Here is a 22,318-nt window from a genome sequence, read left to right on the forward strand (position 1 = left end):
AAAAAAAAAATCGTATCATATATTTATTACGCTTTGTTATGTCAGATATTGGTGCTGACTATACTGACCTATAGTCTCGTTGTGAGGACCTCGTGGCGCCCAGATGCTTTGCTCCAGAGGATGGTACAGCTTGAAGCAGAAGCCGTCCTTCTTGCTGGGCCGCTCTATCACCTGACACGACGTCAACAAAACTGTGCCCACCCAGTGGCTGCTCTGTGGACAACATCAATCATTGAAAAATAAGTTGTAAGCTAAAATTCCGCTCAGAGCGGCCGGGAAATGTTTTTTTCTATTTATGGTAGTCTATAAGGAAGAACTTCGCCAATACGGTATTTGACAACTCCTGATTTTGCCACATCTTAATATTATTATAAAAATATAGATATACAGATAGTGTTTAGCGAAGAGAAAATTTAAATCGGTTGAAAATTGGATTTATAGTGATTTTTTGAAAAATCTGTATACCTGTCTCTTTCTCAAACGCTTTTCTCTATGCAGCAAGTATGGCGGTACTGGCGTGTGACGTCACATGCCAGTATGTCTTTCTCTGTCTAATCTTGAACTTCAAACCTATATAACTTTGTTATTTGTAAAGGTAGCTTAAAAATTGTTTTTCTATTCGATAACAGGCATTGTGTAGTTTTCATTTATAAAACATATACAAAATATTCAAATACCGTATTATGTTTGCGACAGATAGGCGGACATTTCCGAGCATATTGGAGGAAAAAAATTATGAAGACCTATCTTGAAAAAATTACATGCAAGTCAGTTTTCTGTACTGCTTACTATTATTGTGGTGTACAAATAAAGGGCCAATACACCTGCCGATCAAGCTGAAATGCGCTTAGATCGTCCAGCCAGCTCCTCGGAGATTAATTTACCAACGAGAATTGAATACATTTGGTTTCATTGCCTCCTTAATATTTACCTTTGCCTTAGAACTCTTGTAGAGGAGGAGGAGTCCCGGTTTGAGCACGCACCACAGCTTCGTCCATGACTTGAGTGAGCCGCGGACCTGAAGAAAAAAAAATACAAGATGTTAATTAATATATATTGAAATCCTCAGACACCCTTTTTTATTTTGTTGGTTTATGGCAGTTATCTTCAAATACCTCATTTTTGAAAAAAATAATTTGAAAATGAAAATGAAAAGATTTATTCGGGACACACACATATAAATAATAGATACAGAACAATAACATAATAATAATAAAGTGAAATAAAATAAAGTGAAATTACAAAATACAAAAATAATAAAAAAATAATAAAAAAAAATAGACATATATATATATGCGCCCGAAATGGTCCCGCCTTTTTCCAAAAAATATTCGTGTGTTTTGCCAATTCCATAATATTCCATCCCACTAATATTATAAATGCGAAAGTTTGCAAGTGTTTTTGTTTGTTTGTTTGTTACTACATCGCGTCTAAACCACTGAACCGATTTAAATTATATTCGGTAAACAGATAGTTAAGAGTCCCGGAAAATCGCATTGTTCCCGCAGTATAGCGATAAACGAATTCTACACAGACAGATGTGCGGGCAACGCCACGGGACGGGCGGGTGTAAAATAAATCGTCCCTCAAGGTATCTCTCTAAGTCGTTCTCGCTTACTTTGTAATCCTCTCTCTTACCTTCAACCAATCAGCGAGCACAACCACGGAAGGGTCCTCGATAGAGTGGAGTAGCGCGGTCGCAGCTCTCTTCTTCTCTCTCCTATAGTGCTGTCTCTGCGCCTTGTAGCTCTCTTTCCGGGAGAGAGCGGTGCTGGGCGTTCGGGATATACCGCCCACCGCAGTCTCCGACGACTAGAATGAGATGAAAATTATGTTTTCACTTTTCATGCTCACAAAATCCGCATAAGCTGGATGTAGGCTGTATAAAATGACATTAAACTCTAGCGCACAAAATAAATTTCTCGTCCATAGTAATCAGGCGCGCAAGCAGCCATGAGCATGAGAATTTTATATAATGTAGGTAATAAAAATATATACTTATATATTATTTTATTTCCTTAGATTTTTTATAATGCATATTTTACACCCTTTTCCAGTTAGGACAACGCGTCTCGTCTCGGCTCTTTTGACATACCAAAATCCCGAGTAATTCCTGCTCAGGAATGTTCTAATGTTATAAATTATTTGATTAGATGAAAATAAAAATAAATGTATTTTGTAGCCAATCAACACGTTCTATTCATCTTTGTCCAGAGACTGGAGACATGTTGTAGACGACTCGGGTGAAATGGTGCGTTTTAGGCAGTTGTAGTACAATCACCTCCCATTTTTGCCCACTTTCAATTGCCCGATTGACTTTATTGGTTACCTTAGGTGTTACAAAAATCCCCCTAATGCGGACAGGGGGTGATCATGCATCAACGTACCTTGTCAGACGATGTCCCGTCAGGCGGCTGGTGCCTGACGTCGCCTGAAGCGGGGGTCGCGGGGGTCGCGACCGTGCCTGGGGAACGGGGGGGCGGGGTCAGCGTCGGCTCGCCTGGAAGAGAATATTTTTTAAGCAAAATCTAACGAAAACCGTCATAATTGTAAACTGCAACCTTTTACCCTGCTTTTTCGTTACCACACGTGCAAGACAGCTGCGTCTGATTTCATGCAAGAAATCCTCCCTCATGAATATTACAACACCCGGGACTTATCACGCTTTACGAAAGGAATAATACTCACATTTATTTATTTATTAAATGCAATTGACATGTTGAAGTGCACTAACATTATGAAACCTGGAAGGGCGCAGCATTTTTAAGAAAAAGAGTTTTCAAAGCAATAAATTGGTATCTTAGAATTAAATGAAAGTTGTGGCAATAATACAAAATCAAAGTAGAAAAGAATAATTAAAAAACAATAACAATAATAGTAATAATAAAATAATAATTGTAGTCATGCAATACTCGTATGTCAGAATGTTATTGGGATAATTCAGGGTTACTCAAAGTGGGGTACGCGAACCCCTAGGGGTTCGCTATTCGACGGTAGGGGGTTCGCGACGAGGTTTACGTGACTCCAAAAACCACCAGGCTGCAAGACTAGCAAGATGATTAAGATTGGTTTTTGGAGTCTTTTTGAATTTTTTATTTCAACTCCAAATTTGTTACTTATTTGTTTGTTATTTATTTGTTCTTTTTTGTTTCAGTTTGTATTTTTGTTGGTAAGATGATTCTTACCTATATTTGTTACCTTTTATTGAATTCAATAATATAGGTACATTATATTATGATGATGATTGAAATAAAAATAACCTTACTTTCTGCAACATACAAAGTTTGAGAAACCCTGGAATAATTCAATACAATTATAAGTGAATGTTATGCTATATGGATGTCATAAAGTCTTATCTTAAACGACGTGTCAATGAGTGTGTATACAATGGCATTGGTAAAACATTTTTTAATTTAATTTTAGATTAGGTAGGTCATACTTTGTGATAATTATTCGTTAAAATGTTCTTCAAGCGTGTAATAACTTTTTTTATCAAGAATTGCTTCAGTAGTTCGTTAAATTTAATATCATCTTCCTCATTTTTTAATTGGTCACTCGTTTTACTATAAATTTTAATTGCCAGCGAGTTCCGAGATGATTTGTGCAGTATTAGTTATTGTTTTTAAATCTTGTTACCTATTACATAGCTCGAAGTTTTGTAGACCCTACATTTCAGTCCACTCGTGACCACGGCCACTGTAATGTCGCCAAAACGTCGAGGTAATTATTACCCGTTTCAGTTAACAGTGAAAATCACAATAGACTTTAAAAAAAAACTCCTCTGACTGGATTCACAAAAAGGGTCTTGACAGACTGGGCAGATAGATATAGTAATCCTATTCATGTTTAAAGATTCCCGTTTTCTCTTAAATTACGGAACCCCTAACAAACGAAGACACATAAATGAAGTCGGTTAAATAACGGTACTAACCGTATGTAGGTGTAGTGGGTGCTGCGGCCGGAAGGACGACGTTCAGGGGCGGGTGAGCTTGCTTCTGAAACACCATGTTCATCATTATAACCAAAGGTAAGATTTGTGACACTTGACCTATAGCTAGGTTTAGACGAAGCCATGATTGGTTTTTTGAAGTATCGAAATGTATCGTAATGTATGTATGTATCGAAATTTTCGATATGGTTTCACGGGATACCCGTAAAAGTAACAAATTTGGAGTTGAAATAAAAAATACAAAAAGACTCCAAAAAACCAATCATTATTTGATTGCTTAGTAGCGACATCTCTTGTCTGGGTGAGCGGTTGGTTCCGAAAGAGTGTGACGTCTCTCGATGAGAGCGGAACATAGATGTCGCTAGTGCTGCTGCATAAGTAGCGTAGTAGAAATAAGCAACCTGAGATATGTATGCATAGGAAAAAATCGTGTCTAGATTCCTGTTCAGCGGTGGTGTAGGGGTTATAGCACGCAGCACGGATTGCTGAGGACCTGGGTTAGATTCCCAGCGCTGGTCTCTTTTTCTGGTTTTTCTGTGCATCCATGTCTCAGTTTGTATTTTCGAGATTAGACGAAGCCAGTTGTTGCACAAGTATAATCAGTTTTTCAAGACAAGCCAACACTATCTGCCAGCACTGACGGGAATAGAGTGCCGGCCAATTTTTCAAGCCATTGACCACCGCCAGAGTGCCACGTGAATATTTTTTTTTATTCGACTGGATGGAAAACGAGCAAGTGGGTCTCCTGATGGTAAGAGATCACCACCGCCCATAGATACCTGCAACACCACGGGGATAGCAGATGCGTTGCCAACCTAGAGGCCTAAGATGGGATACCTCAAGTGCCAGTAATTTCACCGGCTGTCTTACTCTCCACGCCGAAACACAACAGTGCAAGCACTGCTGCTTCACGGCAGGATTAGCGAGCAAGATGGTGGTAGCAATCCGGGCGGACCTTGCACAAGGTCCTACCACCTGCGAAAACAATGCAGCTCCAGCAATGAACTGCATCCTGCAGCCTCATCTAAACAGCACGTGTAAGGCAAGCGCTGGCTTGTCTAGTCTGAGGACTGGCTCCAGCGTGACTACCTTCGTCTAAACCTTGCTTATCGTAGTGATTTTAGCTGACCCTTGCTCGGTCTCAGAACACATAAAAATTCTATTGCCTGAAACCTTGTTTAGTAGATTGATAACCAAGGGTGGAAAGTGACCCATTTCACCCGAGATGTTTCTGGCGCTCGAACGAAGTGAGAGCGCCAATAGTTCGAGGGGAAATGGGTAATTTCACCCGAGTTAGACACTCTACTTTTCATTTCGACTGTGAGGAAAGTAAAATACTACAAAAAAGAAGAGAATAATAATAAATTAAATTTACTGATATCCAACCTCCAACCACTTGCCACGTCCGACTATAAAAAAAAATCGAGTTGGTCACGACACGACCAAGGAGCTTATATACAAAACTGGAGGTTGAACGCCCAACGAAGAAGTTTGACCTTTGTTACTTATTTATATATTCCATCTCTTTCTTTCTTTCTTAATCTTACTAAAGAAAGAGACGGAATATTATTCGTGACATACTAAAAGTCAAATTTCTTGTTCCAAACGGGTGTTCGGCGTTCAACCTCCAGTGTTGTAGGTATTTATAAACTCCTTGGTCACGACGTGTACCTATCTAGATGGCCAGGCCGAAAAGTGAAAAAAAAAGTGTCATTGACGTAACTCAACTCCGTGGCTAATCGTAAAAATTAAAAAAAAATACTTTCCAGCCTAGAGATGAAAACGCAATTTTCCACCCGGCTATCTACCCATGAAAATTAAACTTTCCGAACTGGAGAGATGAAAAAAAACTTACCTTACTAATATAATTTGGCGTAGAAGTCTGGAAGACCGGATACTCGGGGGCCCTGAGCGCAGGAGACGACGGGCTGGTGTTGGTGGGGGACGAGGGCTCGAGGGCTGGCGAGGAACTCATGATGAGGGTCAGCAGCTCATGATTCAGGGGATAGTGATAGCGGAGAACAATTTAAAGGTCTTAAGATTGTATAGGTCCGTAATATACTCCCAAATGTAATATAGTTGAAAGACTGGATGGAACCGTCTGCAGCCAAAAGATTTTATAGGTCTGTAATATGCTCTCAAATGTAATACTGTTGAAAGACTGGAAGGAACCGTCTTTAACCAAACAAATCACATCAAAGTGACAGCTGTTCACAGTTTATATTCTAGAAATCAAATGGCTATAATGACGTTAATTACTTTAGTTAGCTTAAAAGACAATTTGGTGAATACAAACACGTTTCAAATTACAGCTGAATTTAAATATGACTAAAATGTAAACAAAACATTGATAATATTACTGGATTAAAACAAGTTTTTATTTAATTTTAATTAATATTACAGATGATTTAAACTGGTCTGAGAATAACGATTTACGGGTGATTATTATTAAATTACTATTTAATTCAACTGGGCACATCGGTAATGATAGAAAACCGGTATTTTTAAAGTAAGTATATTAATATTATATTATATAAGAAAATAATTTTTTTTATAATTATCTAACTATTGCAATATTCATAAGATAGAATTTAAATGTAAATATATCTATTCGTTATTTTACCCTATATAGTGGAATGGATGTACTACACAAGTAGTTTTTTACATCTTAATGGAATGTGATGAGGAAGATTGGATCACAGGAAAAAGGGGATAGAACGCATTTTCCTGTAACAAATAATTTAAGAATTGTAATAATACCAGTAAAAATTAAACACTTATTTCCTACAACTACATACATTGTTTTGTTTGTGTGATAAATGCATTATGTGAAATAAAACTTGGAGCGATCCATTAGAATAATATGGAAAAAGCTTCGATTTTGATTTTATCTATAAAGAAACTCTCTACCTGTTATTAAATTTGATTCCGATATGCAATAATAAGTATTAAAACGATATACCTGGCTGACCAAGTTTCGTTGGGGATAAAACCAGAAAGCACTCGTTTTCCCCGAGATAATACCAAGCTACATCGACTGCTCACCCCCGAATACCCCCACATGGCACATCTTGTCGAAATCTTTACAGCCGTTTCTTAGATCCCCAATTAAATAAATAAATATACAAGAACGGGTACCCGTAGTGCTGTTAGTACACTTGACGTGTAAAACTAGGAGTTGCAATAAATACAAAAAATACTTTTCGGATATATAAATTCCAAGTCTCATTCTATTCCATAAAAAAATGAATCGTTACAAGACCAGTACAAAATACTTGTGTAAACTTTCAAATATAAACAGAGAAACTACAAAAGCAAATCTGACGCAACGCATTCAATAACAGCCTTAATTCTGCAGACAGTAAGTAACAGCTTGAGCTGTCAAGGGTATATTGTAATGGTAATCATATGTGACAATAGCTAAGTGGATCAAGACCGGATTTTAAAATAGACTTTTTTCACTTCGTTTCTTGTTAGAGTTACGTAGACGATTGTGTTGTGTAATAATGGGAGGATACGTACGCACTTTTACAACCACTAGAGCGTGTTACCCTCTAACCCCCTTATTCATAAAACTTAAGAAGCCTATGTTAACTAACAAATGCTTTGTCCCTTTCTAACAAATACAAATGTCGAAGTGACAGACAAGGACAAACGAATTTTAGCGGCATTTTAACTAAAATAGGTTTGATTGTCGTTTATGAATAAGGGTGTAAATATATTAAAACGTCGCCTAGGCGGTGGAAGCAGATGCCAAATTATCCTCGTGTGTCCTTTATTTCGCAATTTTCGTAATTGTAATGACATTTTAGAAATTTTTGATTGACGATGTTATTTTGTGCATGTTCTATTGTTTTGTTTTGATTATGTTATTACTTATATAGGTGATCTATTGTTATGCATTTTTGTCTAGTACCCATTATGATTTCAAACACAATGTATATTGTCCTTGAATAAATAAATAAAAAAAAATAACATTAATTGTCATAGAATGAATTCGCATAACAGATTTGGCATAACATAATAATGCATAAACATTGAACTGGCATTGTAATAAAAAGGCATAACACTTATTTAGCACAATAATAAATACGTATTAGGGCCAATCAACTTTTTTACTGACACTAATCTGTCCGCGACATTTTTCAAACAATTGCAGTTTTTTTTAAGTAAACATGTTTTTTTCTGTAATATAATAGATAGTGTACATGAATACATGCCATCCTACGTAAGTTCAACCTATTAAACCGTGAAATATCTTGAAATAGACGTGTCTGTCAACTTAAAAGTTCGACTTTAGCGACATATTAATTTGATAGGAACTGATTTAAAAATTGGTAGACCACTTATTTGGCTGATGGTAGCATCAGCCAAATAAGTGGTCTTTCAATTTTTAAACAAGTCCCTATCAAATGAATATGTCGCTAAAGTCGAACTTTTAAGTTGACAGACACGTCTATTGGCATTAGTGAGGTCCGTTTGACGTTTGCTTGCGATTGGCTCATTTAGTGATCTAACCAATCACGAGCGAACGTCAAATGTCAAACGTACCCCACGATACTAACGCCATCTCGCGATATTTCAGAAAACCTTCATTGTTTTAGTTCATTTATATGGACCTCCGCAAAGTAACGCCTGATTCAATAAATTATCTTCAGAGGTTAAAGATTATCATTATCATAACACTATAGTGTTCAGGCGCGGCTTCGCACACGTAAATCATTAGATCCAGCAGCTGAATTGAAAATGGTGGGAGTTCCCGAAAATTAAGTCGCGGTTTTCATTGACGTTACATTAAAAACAATAATGTTAAATTTCATGCCTCTAAGCCCAGCGGTTGTTATTTCGAGATTTGATCCCTATCCCGTGGGAATATCGGAATAAAAAGTAGCTTATGTTTTATTCCAGATGCCCAGCTACCTACATACCAAATTTCATCCAAATCCGTCCAGCCGTTTCAGCGTGAAGGAGTACCTAACAAACATACTCACTCACTCACTCGCTCACAAACTTTCGCATTTATAATATTAGTAGGATTAGACTATGCTTAGTTTGGATAGGTACTTAACTAAATGTAAACAAACTTCAGCTGCCGGATTTGGTACATTCAAGGTTTATAAACATTTTACTTATCTATCGCTGTAATACGAACTAGACTAGTGTATTTCAATACAGAAATGTAAATGTTTAGATAGTTCCATTTTAAGACACCAATTGACGTTGTTTTGTTTACATTTAGTTAAATACTTATCCAAACCAAGTATAGACATTGTAACTTGTATAGCGCCACAGTCACAGTTTGTTGCTTTGCTATGGAGGAGCGGGGCGTCCTAATACAAGTATTTCATTCTTAACAGGAAATCCTTGTATTATGTGCACTAATTCATGGTGAAATAAATATTTTTTTCATTTTCATTTTCAGTCACCTAAACAAGATAAATCACTCATCTTTTATTACTGTTGTCATGTGAGATAGATAACAGGAAAACATCACTGCACGCGAATAATTCTTATAAATATCGCCCGCGGGAACTATGGAATTTTCGGGCGTAATAGTCTAAGTTGCAAGTGGTCTAAAAAGCAACTGGTCTAAGTAACAAGTGGTCTAAAGATTGCCCGGACAGTCGGTCTCCATTCATCGGTAATTCTATGACCCAAAATCGACGATTTATTTCATTGGATGGAACAACTACCTAATTATGCAAACTATAAAAACGGCTCACATTTTCTAGCTTTAGGCAGCGTTTCTACTTGAACTTTGCTGTGCGAGGCTAGGTAACTATTGGTTCATGAAAAACACATTTCTCGCAACACAGCCTCTGGTTGAAACATAGACTTAGAACATATCGTCACTACTTAAAAAAAGAAACTCGTATCTGAATTTATTAGTTTTTTATAGCAATTTAATGTAGCTATGATTGTTTTTATAGTTTAGTAGAAAATTACACTCACAAACTTACTGGAGTTAGCAAATGTGTCATAGCGTGATAACCGGTCGTATGCTATCGTTTCCTGTGATAACATACCTTAGTCGATCACTATGTTTGTCGTATGTGGATCCATTCGATCCACATACGACACCAGTGACACCGACGTAGTATAAACCGACCGATACCACAAACAAAGCTTAGAAATTGCTCTCACCAAAGAAATAAGCTATGTACCCCCTGTTTCACCGTCCATTGATAAAATTTGTTTCACGGATAAATGTGATGCCGTCTCTGTTTGTATTTAGTATTTATTTATTTGGCAAAAAACATAAAATACATAAGGCCTTATTCTAATAAGTCTTACAATATTATGCACCCTGGTAGGGTATAGCCACATTTATAATAATGTTATCTAATTCTATTAAACAACGTTTAAACGTTTGTTTTATCCGAAGAGAGGAAGACGGCATAACATTAATCCGTCAAATAAATAATGATGGGCAAATTGGCCCATTTAACCAATACGATCTCATGTATACCACGTGAAAGCTAGTTACATAAGCTTCATTATCTTATACGGGGACAAACTTCAAAAACCCTGAAGAAGAGAGTTATCAGCCTTCAAATATACACACACACGCACGTACGCACGCACGCACGCACGCACGCACGCACGCACGCACGCACACACACACACACACACACACACACACACACACACACGACGTTTTTTACTACACTAGCTGTGCCCCGCATGCGTTGCAATGCCATTTCCCGTATATCCGACTCACGCTTGACCGTTTTCCTCCCAGCCTTCACAGTCTAGTCGTCAAAATAACAATTACAGCAAATAGTGAGATCAATAAGCCTACATACGTTCTAATTCTATTGGTGATTGGGCTGGGTGGGTACCATACATTTTTGCCCATAATTCTTTAATCAATGGGTGAGGAAACAGCCCCCCGTAATGTCCTAAAAAATTCTAATCAGTGGACTGGTCAAGATTAGTTACATTATCAGGAAACGTGATGACCGATAATAGCCCAGTGGTAAGAGAACCTGCGACTATGGAGCACTAGCGACCTAGACTAGGCAACGGATAAACATACTGTCTTACTAATATATTTAAATAAATAAATATCATGGGATACTTGACCCCAATCGACCTAGTCCCAAACTAAGCAAAGCTTGTACCTACTACGGATACTACGCAACGGATAAACATAGTTATATAGATAAAATACCTACAAACTTAATTAAATATTGAACGTACAAGACTCGAGAGCAAACATTCGTATAACACAGTTTCCAACAATAATGAGCGAGGATGAGTTGCAAGGAATGTTTTTCATTATGGCTGGAAACAGTGCTCGACCGACAACCAGCGCTGACCGTTGGTCAGCGTAGCTATATCTATAAGTCTGTGAATATAACGAATACGCTGACGGTACGCGCGTGATTTAGTGGGCGCGTACGGTCGGTCGAGCCGTCGGTCCGGCTCGTCGGTCGCGCGGCGTCGGTCGACCGACGAGCTATGATATTGTATGGATGCGTTCAGTGCTTCGCTGACGGAGCGACCGACCTGTGAACTGTACACACGCGTCGCAGTTCGCCGTCAACGTAGAACTGAATGAATTTTCGCAACCGACGGTCAGCGATGACGGTCAGGAAGTACCGTCGGTCGAGCACTGTTTCCAGCCTAACCAATAGAAACGCTTCATTAACCGCGCCTCGCTCCGCTAAGCTGTTTCCACCAGAGATGTGCTGTGCGAGGATGTGTAAATGAAGCGTTTCTATTGGTTCATGAAAAACACATCCCTCGCAACACATCCTCGCACATTATTGGTGGAGACGCTGCTTTATTCACACAAGTATCTGGCCCGACCCCGGATCGAATTCGGGACCTGAAGCTTTGTAGTCAGGTTCTCTAGCCATTTGTCTATCCGGTCGTCGGAACTGACAAACTAAATAGGATAACATTTTTTACCCAGAAAATAATTTACCGCGAATCATTAAAAAAATGCTAAATGAGTTCGTCAGTTCCAACGTAATATCAGGTCTCCTGACATCATTCGTTTAAATCCGCGACCTACAGTTGGCAAACCTGCTTTTCTTGATAAACTTGTTTATTTGTTAGATAGTGCGGTATTACATTGAATGTAATAAACTCAAACGTGACGTTATGCAACAAAAAAAAGGTAGCTTCATGGCCAAAGGATGGGAATAGGACTCTTTAATAAAAGTTTTGCTGTCTGCCTGTCTATTTGTCACAAGGATATCTATCTTTTTAACTGCAATAACTATACAATTTGAGTTGCGCGAACTTGCGAGCAACTACTGATAGAACAACTGCTGATATTAGTAGGAAATATAAATACCTACTGAAATGTAAGCAGTTGAATTCATTTTACCACCACAATTAAGACTAAACGAAAACAATCCCGTCATTTTGGCAGCGATATACACTTTCAAATGCGTGTTTTTGTGTTTCAGTAGGTAAACAGAATGATGAAGTGTTAACACCGGCTAACGTTGGGTCAAGGTGCTAAATGAGTTAATATTTTGATGTAACCTACAGTCAACAAGAAAGAGATCGATACGGGTAAAGTTATAATATGTATGCACAATCTTAACGTTCGTTAAGTGAATACCTACTTAAAGCCGTGTATATTCTATTCTTATAACTTCAACCGTATCAATCGCTTTGTAATTGACCCGTACTGCAGTGGCAAAGCGTCCATAGAACCCTATTCTCATCGGCTTGCCCAATATTTACAAAATAGGACTACAGTACTTGTACTTTTAGGTACTTATTCTGTGGCTTCGGCGCTACACTTCTGACGCTACGCCACTGCTGTACTGTATAGTTTCAGGTTTGTGCAATACGGTATTTGACTATTTTGTATATGTTTTATAAATTAAAACTACACAATGCCTGTTATCGAATAGAAAAACAATTTTTAAGCAACCTTTACAAATAACAAAGTTATAAAGGTTTGAAATTCAAGATTAGACAGAGAAAGACAGACTGGCATGTGACGTCACACGCCAGTACCGCCAAACTTCCTGCATAGAGAAAAGCGTTTGAGAAAGAGACAGGTATATAGATTTTTCAAAAAATCACTATAAATCCAATTTTCAATCGATTTAAATTTTCTCTTTGCTAAACACTATCTGTATATCTATATTTTCATAATAATATTAAGATATGAAAAATCAGGAGTTGTCAAATACTGTATTGTGCATTCACTTCACGATGTTTTCTTTCGCTGTAAAGCCCCAATTTTAGACTATGCGAGAAATTAATTTCATGCAAGTTTCACTACATTGTGTTATTTGTTTGATCAACTGAATACATTGCCCCTCAACAGCCCGCAATGTTACGCAACTCGCATGCAAGTTCTTGCATCGTCTAAATGGAGTTAGCTCGCGGTAAATTTCAAATGCAATTGCGCACATTAATTTCGAAAAACTCAGAGATGCGAGCGTGGGTTAGATTGAACCCACTGTTTTCAGGTCAAACCACTAAGCTAGGCCTAGTGCTTTTATTTTATTATTTATTGATCCCCCTTGTGGTTTCCCCCGAGTGGTGTCAGGTTAGAATTACACCACTCCATTTCTTCCGTGGATGTCGTAAGAGGCGACAAAGGATATAGGTTAAGGTTTACGGTAGGCGACGGGCTAGCAACCTGCTGTCACTATTGTACCGTTTTGAAGCGGTAACGTTTCGTATTTCGTGTGCTCTGCCTACCCCATTTGGGAATACAGGTGCGTGCGTGCGTGCGTGCGTGCGTGCGTGCGTGCGTGCGTGCGTGCGTGCGTGCGTGCGTGCGTGCTGAAACGAATGGCCGGATATGGCTCTGGATAGGGAGATGTGTAGGTCAAGAGGGGAGGCCTTTGCCCAGCAGTGCATCACACAATGCTAAAAAAAATGTTATTTGTGTGACAAGGGAGCAAAATGGTGTATTTACGGCGAGGGCGGTACATTGAATCCAGAATGTAGCGAAGGATTCTAAAATAGACTCCTGAGCGCAGCGAGGGACTCTACAGTAGAATCCTGAGCGTAATGAGGGGTTCAATTGTTAACGCCCAAGATGAAAATAATTTTGCTCCAGTGACTTTCGTTTTCACACCGAGCATTAAGAAACTTGAAAAAAAAAACAATTCTAAATATAATGAACTAGCATAGAAAATGGCGTGGTTTTACAATTATCAATTTCAAAAAATTGCATTAAATAGCAATAATACACTTAGAAAAGCCCTGAACAGAAAAGTTGCACTTTGCTCCCTCTCGTCAGGGAGGAAAAGTTACTTTTCTGAATGAGAGATGTGAAAAAAAAATTTAAGGAACAAGTTTTAACAACAGTAAAAACCAGATTTTTATCTGCTTTGCCATTTTAATATTTGGTATTTAACATAACAAAGTGTTTTTCCGTAGCTACGGCGTAGCTTAAAAAGTCAACAATCTCAAGGTCAGCAGGGTGACGTCAAGTTCACAGAGCACGCCCTTGGGACACGAAGGTTCGAATGACTCACACCCAATCAGCTGTTTATAAAAATCTAGATACGCTTTTAGGGTTGCGGCGATCAGAAAAAAAATACGTAACGATAAAGCAGAGGTTTTCAACCGGTGTGCCGCGATCGCCGCGAAGTGTAGGTACCTATGCGATTCATACAAAATGTGTCCGATAATATTATTATAGGTATACTGTACGGAACCCTTTAGGTACTCGTAGCGCCAGTCCGACTCGCACTTGGCTATTTTTAACCCCCAACGCAAAAAGAGGGGTGTTTTAAGTTTGACCGCTATGTGTGTCTGTTACGCTACGGAGCTCTGAAACGGCTGGACCGATTTGAATGCGGTTTTAAGATGGACGTTATAGTTATAGAGTTACAATATCTGTCCGTCTGTCTGTGGCATCGTAGCTCTCAAAGGATTGGACCGATTTCGATCGGTTCAGCCTGTGGATGAGCCGTTTTTAACCTCCGACGCAAAAAGAGGGGTGTTATAAGTTTGACCGCTATGTGTCTGTCTGTGGCACTGTAGCTCTTAAACGGCGGACCGATTTGAGTGCGGTTTTTTATTGAAATATTGAACTTTATAACTTAACTAATAAAAAGTAGGAAAACCCCGACTTTGTCACTTCCAAGTTCAATATCTCAAAAACGGCCAAACCGATTTTGATAAAACATGTCTAAGAACCATCGCTAGAAAACCTGCTTTCAAATAAAAAAATCACATTAAGAGCTACGGTGCCACAGACAGACACACAAACACACATACCGGTCACTTATAACACTCCTCTTTTAGCGTCGCGGGTAAAAAACCAATGTGCAATGTCGGGAGTGTCTCAATTTTTCCAAGTTTTTTTTATGGAATAGGGGCAAACGATTACCGTCGCCCATGGACACCTGCAACACCAGAAGAGTTACAAGTGCGATGCCGGCCTTTTAGGTAGGAGTACGCTCTTTTCTTGCAGGCTTGAAGGTCATATCGATTCGGGAATACTGCAGGCGACAGTTCATTCCAGGTTTTGCTGCGCGAGGCAGGAAATCTCTGGAAAAACGCACAGTAGCGGACTGCCAATGATCTAAATCAGAGGTTCATCATCATCATTCCAGCCTATATACGTCCCACTGCTGGGCACAGGCCTCCTCTCAGAACAAGAGGGCTTGCATAGTTCTCACGCGGGCCCAGTGCAGATTGGGAACTTCGCACGCACCATTGAATCGCTTCGCAGGTTTGTGCAGGTCTCCTCACGATGTTTTCCTTCACCGCAAAGCTCGTGGTAAATTTCAAATGAATTCCGCACATAAATTTCGAAAAACTCAGAGGTGCGAGCCGGGGTTCGAACCCACGACCCTCTGCTCAAACTCAAACTCAAATCAGAGGTTCCCAAACTATTCTTTCTCGTAGACCACTTTCAAAGTGTTATTGTTTTTGGTAGACACCCTGCTGCTACATTACTACTATTCCGAAAACCCTCATTTTTTTTCACCCCAACGTGGACCCCTCTTGTGGTTCACTGGGGGTCCACCTGGACCTCATTGCGAACCGCCGATCTAAATGGTGAGAATGGATTGATGAATGGATGGATGGTTGGTGGTTAGGTAAAGTTAGGGGGTCATTTTCGTGGACTCATTCTTTTACGAATGGGTCTCCTGATGGTAAGAGATCACCACCGCCCATAAACATCTGCAACACCAGGGGTATTGCAGATGCGTTGCCAACCTAGAGGCCTAAGAAGGGATACCTCAAGTGCCAGTAATTTCACCGGCTGTCTGTGGTGTGTGTAGTTGGGCTGTGGAATTTATTGACATTTTCGATTATTTTTAGACATACTTCTACTAGATAAGTGGAAACTACAACAGTATCTTCTGCCGTGTCAACAAAATGTATGCACTAAAATCATGTTTGTAAGTCTGTTAGTTGGTTTGTTACCTTATCACGACTAAACCGTTGAACCGATTTAGACGAAATTCAGTACACAGATAGTTGCAGTCCCGGGGAAGAAAATAAGATAGTTTTTATCCCGGAAAATTGCTTAGTTCCATAGCGACAAACGAATTCTGCGCGGACGGAGTTGCGGGCTACAGCTATTTAGTATGGAATAAACGCTCAAATCTGCTTACTACACCGTATCATATGACTATAATAGAAAGGTACGAGATTATGCCCACTAGCATGTTCATTGACCAACCATCACTGTCGCGTGCCATGCATGCGTGTTTCATTCCATGCCTGACACATTCCTATTCCTACTACGGTCATGGTATGGTACGGTACAGTGGTAAGAGATCTTAATGACTCTTATGTACAGTTATATATAATCCTGCTAGACTGCGCTTCGTAGCTGTAATTATAAATCCAGCTAGAAGCAGTAATCTCAGCTAATAAAGATAACCCCATACAAACTGATTCCCTCGGCTTTCATCCATGCTTGCTTTGTTTGCAAATATTATTCTTTTACTTGCAATATAACAACAATGTTAAGAGGATAACTCTATTGATATTTGTGAAACTGAACACTGAACGTAGATATAGTTAGTGTTTAGTATTGTAACTAAGGGACCCCATAAATCCCTGTCATCATCATCCCAGCCTATATACGTCCCACTGCTGGGCACAGGCCTCCTCTCAGAACAAGAGGGCTTGGGCCATAGTTCCCACGCGGGCCCAGTGCGGATTAGGAACTTCACACGCACCATTGAATTGCTTCGCAGGTTTGTGCAGGTTTCCTCACGATGTTTTCCTTCACCGCATAGCTCGTGGTAAATTTCAAATGTAATTCCGCACATGAATTTCGAAAAACTCAGAGGTGCGAGCCGGGGTTTGAACCCACGACCCTCTATTTTTCTGAATTTATTTTTTATTTTTTTAAATCCCTGTATTTTTTATTATTATTATTTTTTGTATTTTTTTTCTTTAATTGTATAATATAGTTTTTAAGTATTTTATTTGTAATTATATTACTTATTATGAAAAAATGACTTTCAGCTAAGTTTCTTGCGGCGCATTCTTCTTGGCAATGATGGTCTTTCCGAAAGCGCTGGTAGTTTAAAAAAATGACGTGTAAAAGTGCCCATTGCTGCCTATTTACTGAATAAATCATTTGAATTTGAATTTTGAATTTGAATTTGAAATATAAAGTAAAATCAGCTGTTCAATTCAACCATCAGCTAAGCTACGGGTGTTAAAATATTTTTTTAAGATTTTTCAAGTCAGTAATCCTACTACAAACTCCTAAGATATAGTAAGTGATATGACTCAGATTGGGTGATCGATCATCCAACATATAAATATCATCTGTTAGATAAATTTACTATCTTGTGCCATGAAATGTGGGACAATCTACATCTTAGTGCGAGATAAGAGTTTATGAGATAGCAATGAGTTTATCTTATTACCCAAGTGTATAAACACTCTCAAATATATGGAATACTTAGCTTTTGCCCGTGGCTTCGTCCGCGTGGAATTCAGTAATCTCACGCTGTTCCCTCGGGAACTGTGCATTTCTCTGGGACCTAAAGTAGCCTATGTCACCCTATAAACTATCTCTATGCCAAAAATCACGTCAAGCGTCGCTCCGTTTCGACGTGAAAGACGGACAAACCTACAAACATACACTTTCGCATTTATAATATGGATTATGAGTGTTACAGCGCAAGGAGTCAAGCGTCGCTCCGTTTCGACGTGAAAGACGGACAAACCTACAAACATACTTTCGCATTTATAATATGGATTATGAGTGTTACAGCGCAAGGAGTCAAAAAATCAAATGTATTATAAATTGAAGGGGGGGGGGTGTGCTAAGCAAGGGTGCACAAATTCACTTTCACCCTTCTCAGCATATGGACAAAGTGGGTGGACAACAATAGTAAAAGATAAGTTCAATTAACATGACTTGATGCACTCATCAAAAGCAGGCAAGCAAGCAAGAGGTTGATTTTAAGTAAAAAAACTTAAGAATCTTAATGCGTGCATATACAGTCTATTCAATATAGGAATGGACAGAAGGAAAATAGGTTCTTCATAATGCAAACTTTAGGAAGTCATTTAAAAAATTGCATTTTTTTAGTATACCTACAGACTAAACTTAATTCTAATTCAAATATAGAAGACGTCAATATTACTTTCAATTATTCATTAACTAACTGTTGCCCGCGTCTTCATTCACATAGAATCCGCTTATTGCTATCCCGCGGGAACTATGCAATTTTTCGGGATAAAAACTATTCTATGTCATTCCCCAGGACTTGTACTATCTGTATACCTACCTATCCAATTTCACCTAAATCGGTTCAGGGGTTAAGACGTGAAGCAGATAACAAAAAACATACAGACTTACTAACTTTCGCAATTATAATAAATATTAGTGAGATTAACTTTGCTATTTTTCATATCATAATTTAAAACCAATAAAAAAACTTTTCCTATTTCGTTAAAAAAAGAAACGTCTTCCTATAAAATACCTAAAGAGGCAGAGGTTTAGAACATTCTGCATGAAACGGTATGTTTATAATATTGTTTACTCATAAAAAATGTTGTACATTATTTATAGTTTTTAATCGTTTGAATCAAAATGTGATGACCTTTAATCACATACGAATAGTTAACTTTTCACAACTAAAGCACTGCACCAAATTTGATGAAATTTGGAATTGAAAAAAGCTTGACCTTCATAGCAGTAGCTATGAGTAGAATATTTTTAAACAGGGAAGACCGGATGAGTTCAGGAAACACAGTTATTAAATGATGTATAAATATAAATCGAATTAATATTATGTAGCAATTTTTTTTCTGGTTAGTTAATGTTTTGCCCTATGGGCTAATGTGACAAATTTGTATGTTGCCCGTTTCAAATAAAATATATATATATATATATATATATTATGTAGCAAATTACATATTAATATTGTGTTATTTTGTAAGTACCTACATTATGTATTAATTAATCTACTTACAAACTAAACAAAATTACGACTTCATCTTATACTGCTTTTATTCATCATCATCATCATCATCATTATTAGGACTTCACAAAAAATGTTTAGAACCCCTTCTTCTGTGACCTTCTAGAGTCCAATGTTATCCTAAATAGACTATAGATAAGTTGATGTTCCATATTCGAAAAATGTCTTAAGGCCCATTTGAATTCTGTGCACTACTACATACAGCAGGTGATCTTCTTAAGGTTATACCTAAACAGTATTTTCTGTAATATGAAGTTTATTTTCTATCCCTTACTAGCATTAAAAGAGTTATTCAATAGTTCTCTTTAATACCATAGAGGAAAGGAAAATGTAAAGGATTGGATTGTGATTAACAACATGTTTCTATTGTTTCTATGAATGTTGCTTAAAATAATAGTTAAAAAAAAACAGCATAAAGTCGGAAAACAAAAATATTAAAAATAGGAATTTCAATTTACTCAAACAATTTAATGGGTTCATGTTTGATTCAACATTTGTGCTAAAGAAAACATTTAAAAAAAAAACTTGTTCTTAGGGCCTATACTATGAAGTGCAAAATTCAAACTTTGTATCTTGCCATCCCACTGAATAAGAGAGTGAGTGAGACAGTATGATACGAACTTCGATTTTCGTAGTAGCCCTCCAGGGTTCCCTTGCTTAAAAAGTATTGTCATCATTGTCTATGATATGAAAGCTATTCACATGTTTTCTGCAAGTGTTCCAGACACTTCTTACGCTCATTCCCTAAATACCAGAATAGCAAAATACAAGATTGCCAATTTACCAGATTTCTGAAATACTAAATTTCCAAAATACCAGATTTTCTTGTTAATGTGTCTCTTTTTATACCAGATTGCCAAAACAATGTGTTCTCAATACATTTGGAGATCTGGTATTCTGAAATGTGGTATATAGGAATTCTGGTTTATCGGAATTCTGTTGTTTGAAAAATCAAATATTACATGATAACGCTAAGTTGAGATTAAGTTATTTCGAGAAAATTGTGTTTTGCGAATCTGGTTTGTAAAGTATTTCAGTGTTTTGAGATTCTTGTGATTTCGAAATTTGATATTTTGGTTAAATGGTTTATTAGGGAACATGGTGTATTGAGAACGTACTATTTTATAAAACTGATACAAAAACGAGCATAACATAAAGAAAATCTGGTATTCTGGGAATCTTATATTTTGATTAGCAGGTATGTCCGCAATTTGGTATTTTGTGATTATGGTTTTAAGGGAACAAGCGTTTTCTTACTCTCATTCTACACTAAGTTAGCTCAATTTAAATATTTAAATGCCTCAAAAGAAATTTCAGATTAAAACTAAACTATATAAGTAGTTACCTACTATACAGCCTTCTTTGGATATTAGAGCTACACATTATAAAAATTAAACTTAATTTTCTAAGTACTGAAAAATTATATTTAAACAGGAAAATAAAATAAAACATTGTACCTACTAAACAATGTTTTCCATGTGATTCCAGAATAAATAAAACATAAACGTTTGAGTAACAAGCCACATCCACATAAATATTTTAAACATTGCTTGTATCCTGTTTCAAACATTGTATGACTAATATAGTATCCGCAGATCTAGGTATGATAAAGAGCTATTTTAAAAACACCTTATCCAATAAGCATTGTGTACAATATACGTAATAATATATTGACATAACATAGCTGTGACCTAACACCACACACCTTAGTCTAATTGGATTAAAAAGTTAAATCAGTTCAGAAAAAAAAATAAAAAAAAAATACTTACAGTCGATGTCCGAGTCGTCTTCAATATCGCTCATCAAAAACGTTTTCTAATCATAATATTCATCGGAACTGTATCCCGGCATTGCAAAAGTGAATTGGGCAAGCAAAGGTCACCGCTGACTTCGATTCGAAACCAAACTGACAATTCTTGAATTGTTTCACGGCAATAATTACGCGGTAAACGTATCAAGCGACGCAAACAGCTAATTATTAGTCCTTCAAACCAAATTAAACAGTTCCACCGAACGTTTAGCACAACATCGAAATCTTCATGCGGATCTTGGAAAATTACTCGAGCGCGTTTCAACGACAGTCTTTAATTGAACGCACAGTTTATTGTCACGTATGTAGCGCTCGCGATAATTTTATAGCGTCGTAACTAATTATTTAATTGAAATTTATGCTTCAAGGCACAAAATTTATCTTTTTCCGACTGACGTGCTAATTCCATTCCATTCCACAGCACAGCACAGACTTTTTGTAGGAAGCAGGTAATAGAGTCTGACAAATTGACAATTCTGATTCTGACACAGTTATGTTTTTCTGATGCCCTAGCACAATTTTGACTTGTCTTTTGCTAACTACGGCGTGAAAACTTGTAACTTAAACAACAGAGAACGTCACTTATGACATTTCTGTCAAATTTGACATAACGACAACAAATCATTAATCATCATCATCATCGTTCGTTAGTATATCCCAAAGAGTAGTATAATATACGGGGAAAAGAGAGCCCTCTCTCGTCTCATTCATGCAGACTGTTTTGAAGCGCCGTCTGCATTTCCTAACTAGTACCATTGATGTATATATCCATCCATACGTATAGCTATTAATAGTCACAGGTATTCTTTTACTTTACTGGATTTGCTTCCCAGCTCAAACCACATAAAAACTAAAAACAGGGCTGCAAAGAGAAGTGAGACCGCTTGAATTCAGTCTTCTTAAGTTTAAACCAGCCTCAATTTTCCGTTTGCAGCACTGTCTTTACTTTTTATGTGGACGATGTGCACGAGTTTCGATTGCAACGTAGCCATCTTGTTCCTTGTTGAGCGCGAATAGACGCCTGGCCTGACATAGAGGGTTGCTACACAAAAAATATTTGTAACGACTGAGCGGATGCAATTATGTGACTTTTATATTAGAAATTACAATACGATTGTCAATTTCGAAAATAAAGTTCATTTTTGCGGTAATTAT

General features: G+C 37.7%; 1 protein-coding gene across 2 annotated transcripts in view; it reads right to left on the reverse strand.

Annotated features, from left to right (window-relative positions):
• Window positions 1–21,626, reverse strand: part of Orp8 (Oxysterol-binding protein-related protein 8) — a 144,307-nt gene extending 122,681 nt beyond the window's left edge. The window contains exons 1-7 of one of the 2 annotated variants that reach the window (XM_074110120.1): window positions 21,123–21,626; window positions 5,805–5,908; window positions 3,932–3,995; window positions 2,388–2,500; window positions 1,639–1,812; window positions 932–1,018; window positions 69–213 (exon numbers count right to left, since the gene is read on the reverse strand). In XM_074110120.1, the coding sequence (XP_073966221.1) occupies window positions 69–213; window positions 932–1,018; window positions 1,639–1,812; window positions 2,388–2,500; window positions 3,932–3,995; window positions 5,805–5,908; window positions 21,123–21,156 (721 nt within the window). In that variant the 5' untranslated portion in view covers window positions 21,157–21,626. Of the gene's footprint in view, window positions 1–68; window positions 214–931; window positions 1,019–1,638; window positions 1,813–2,387; window positions 2,501–3,931; window positions 3,996–5,804; window positions 6,677–21,122 lie in introns of both variants that reach the window. The other variant, XM_074110121.1, reaches the window with a different exon arrangement.
• Window positions 21,627–22,318: the final 692 nt, after the last annotated feature.

The sequence above is a fragment of the Choristoneura fumiferana genome, chromosome 30 (assembly GCF_025370935.1).
Source record: "Choristoneura fumiferana chromosome 30, NRCan_CFum_1, whole genome shotgun sequence".
In the NCBI taxonomy this organism is placed as follows: Eukaryota; Metazoa; Arthropoda; class Insecta; order Lepidoptera; family Tortricidae; genus Choristoneura; species Choristoneura fumiferana.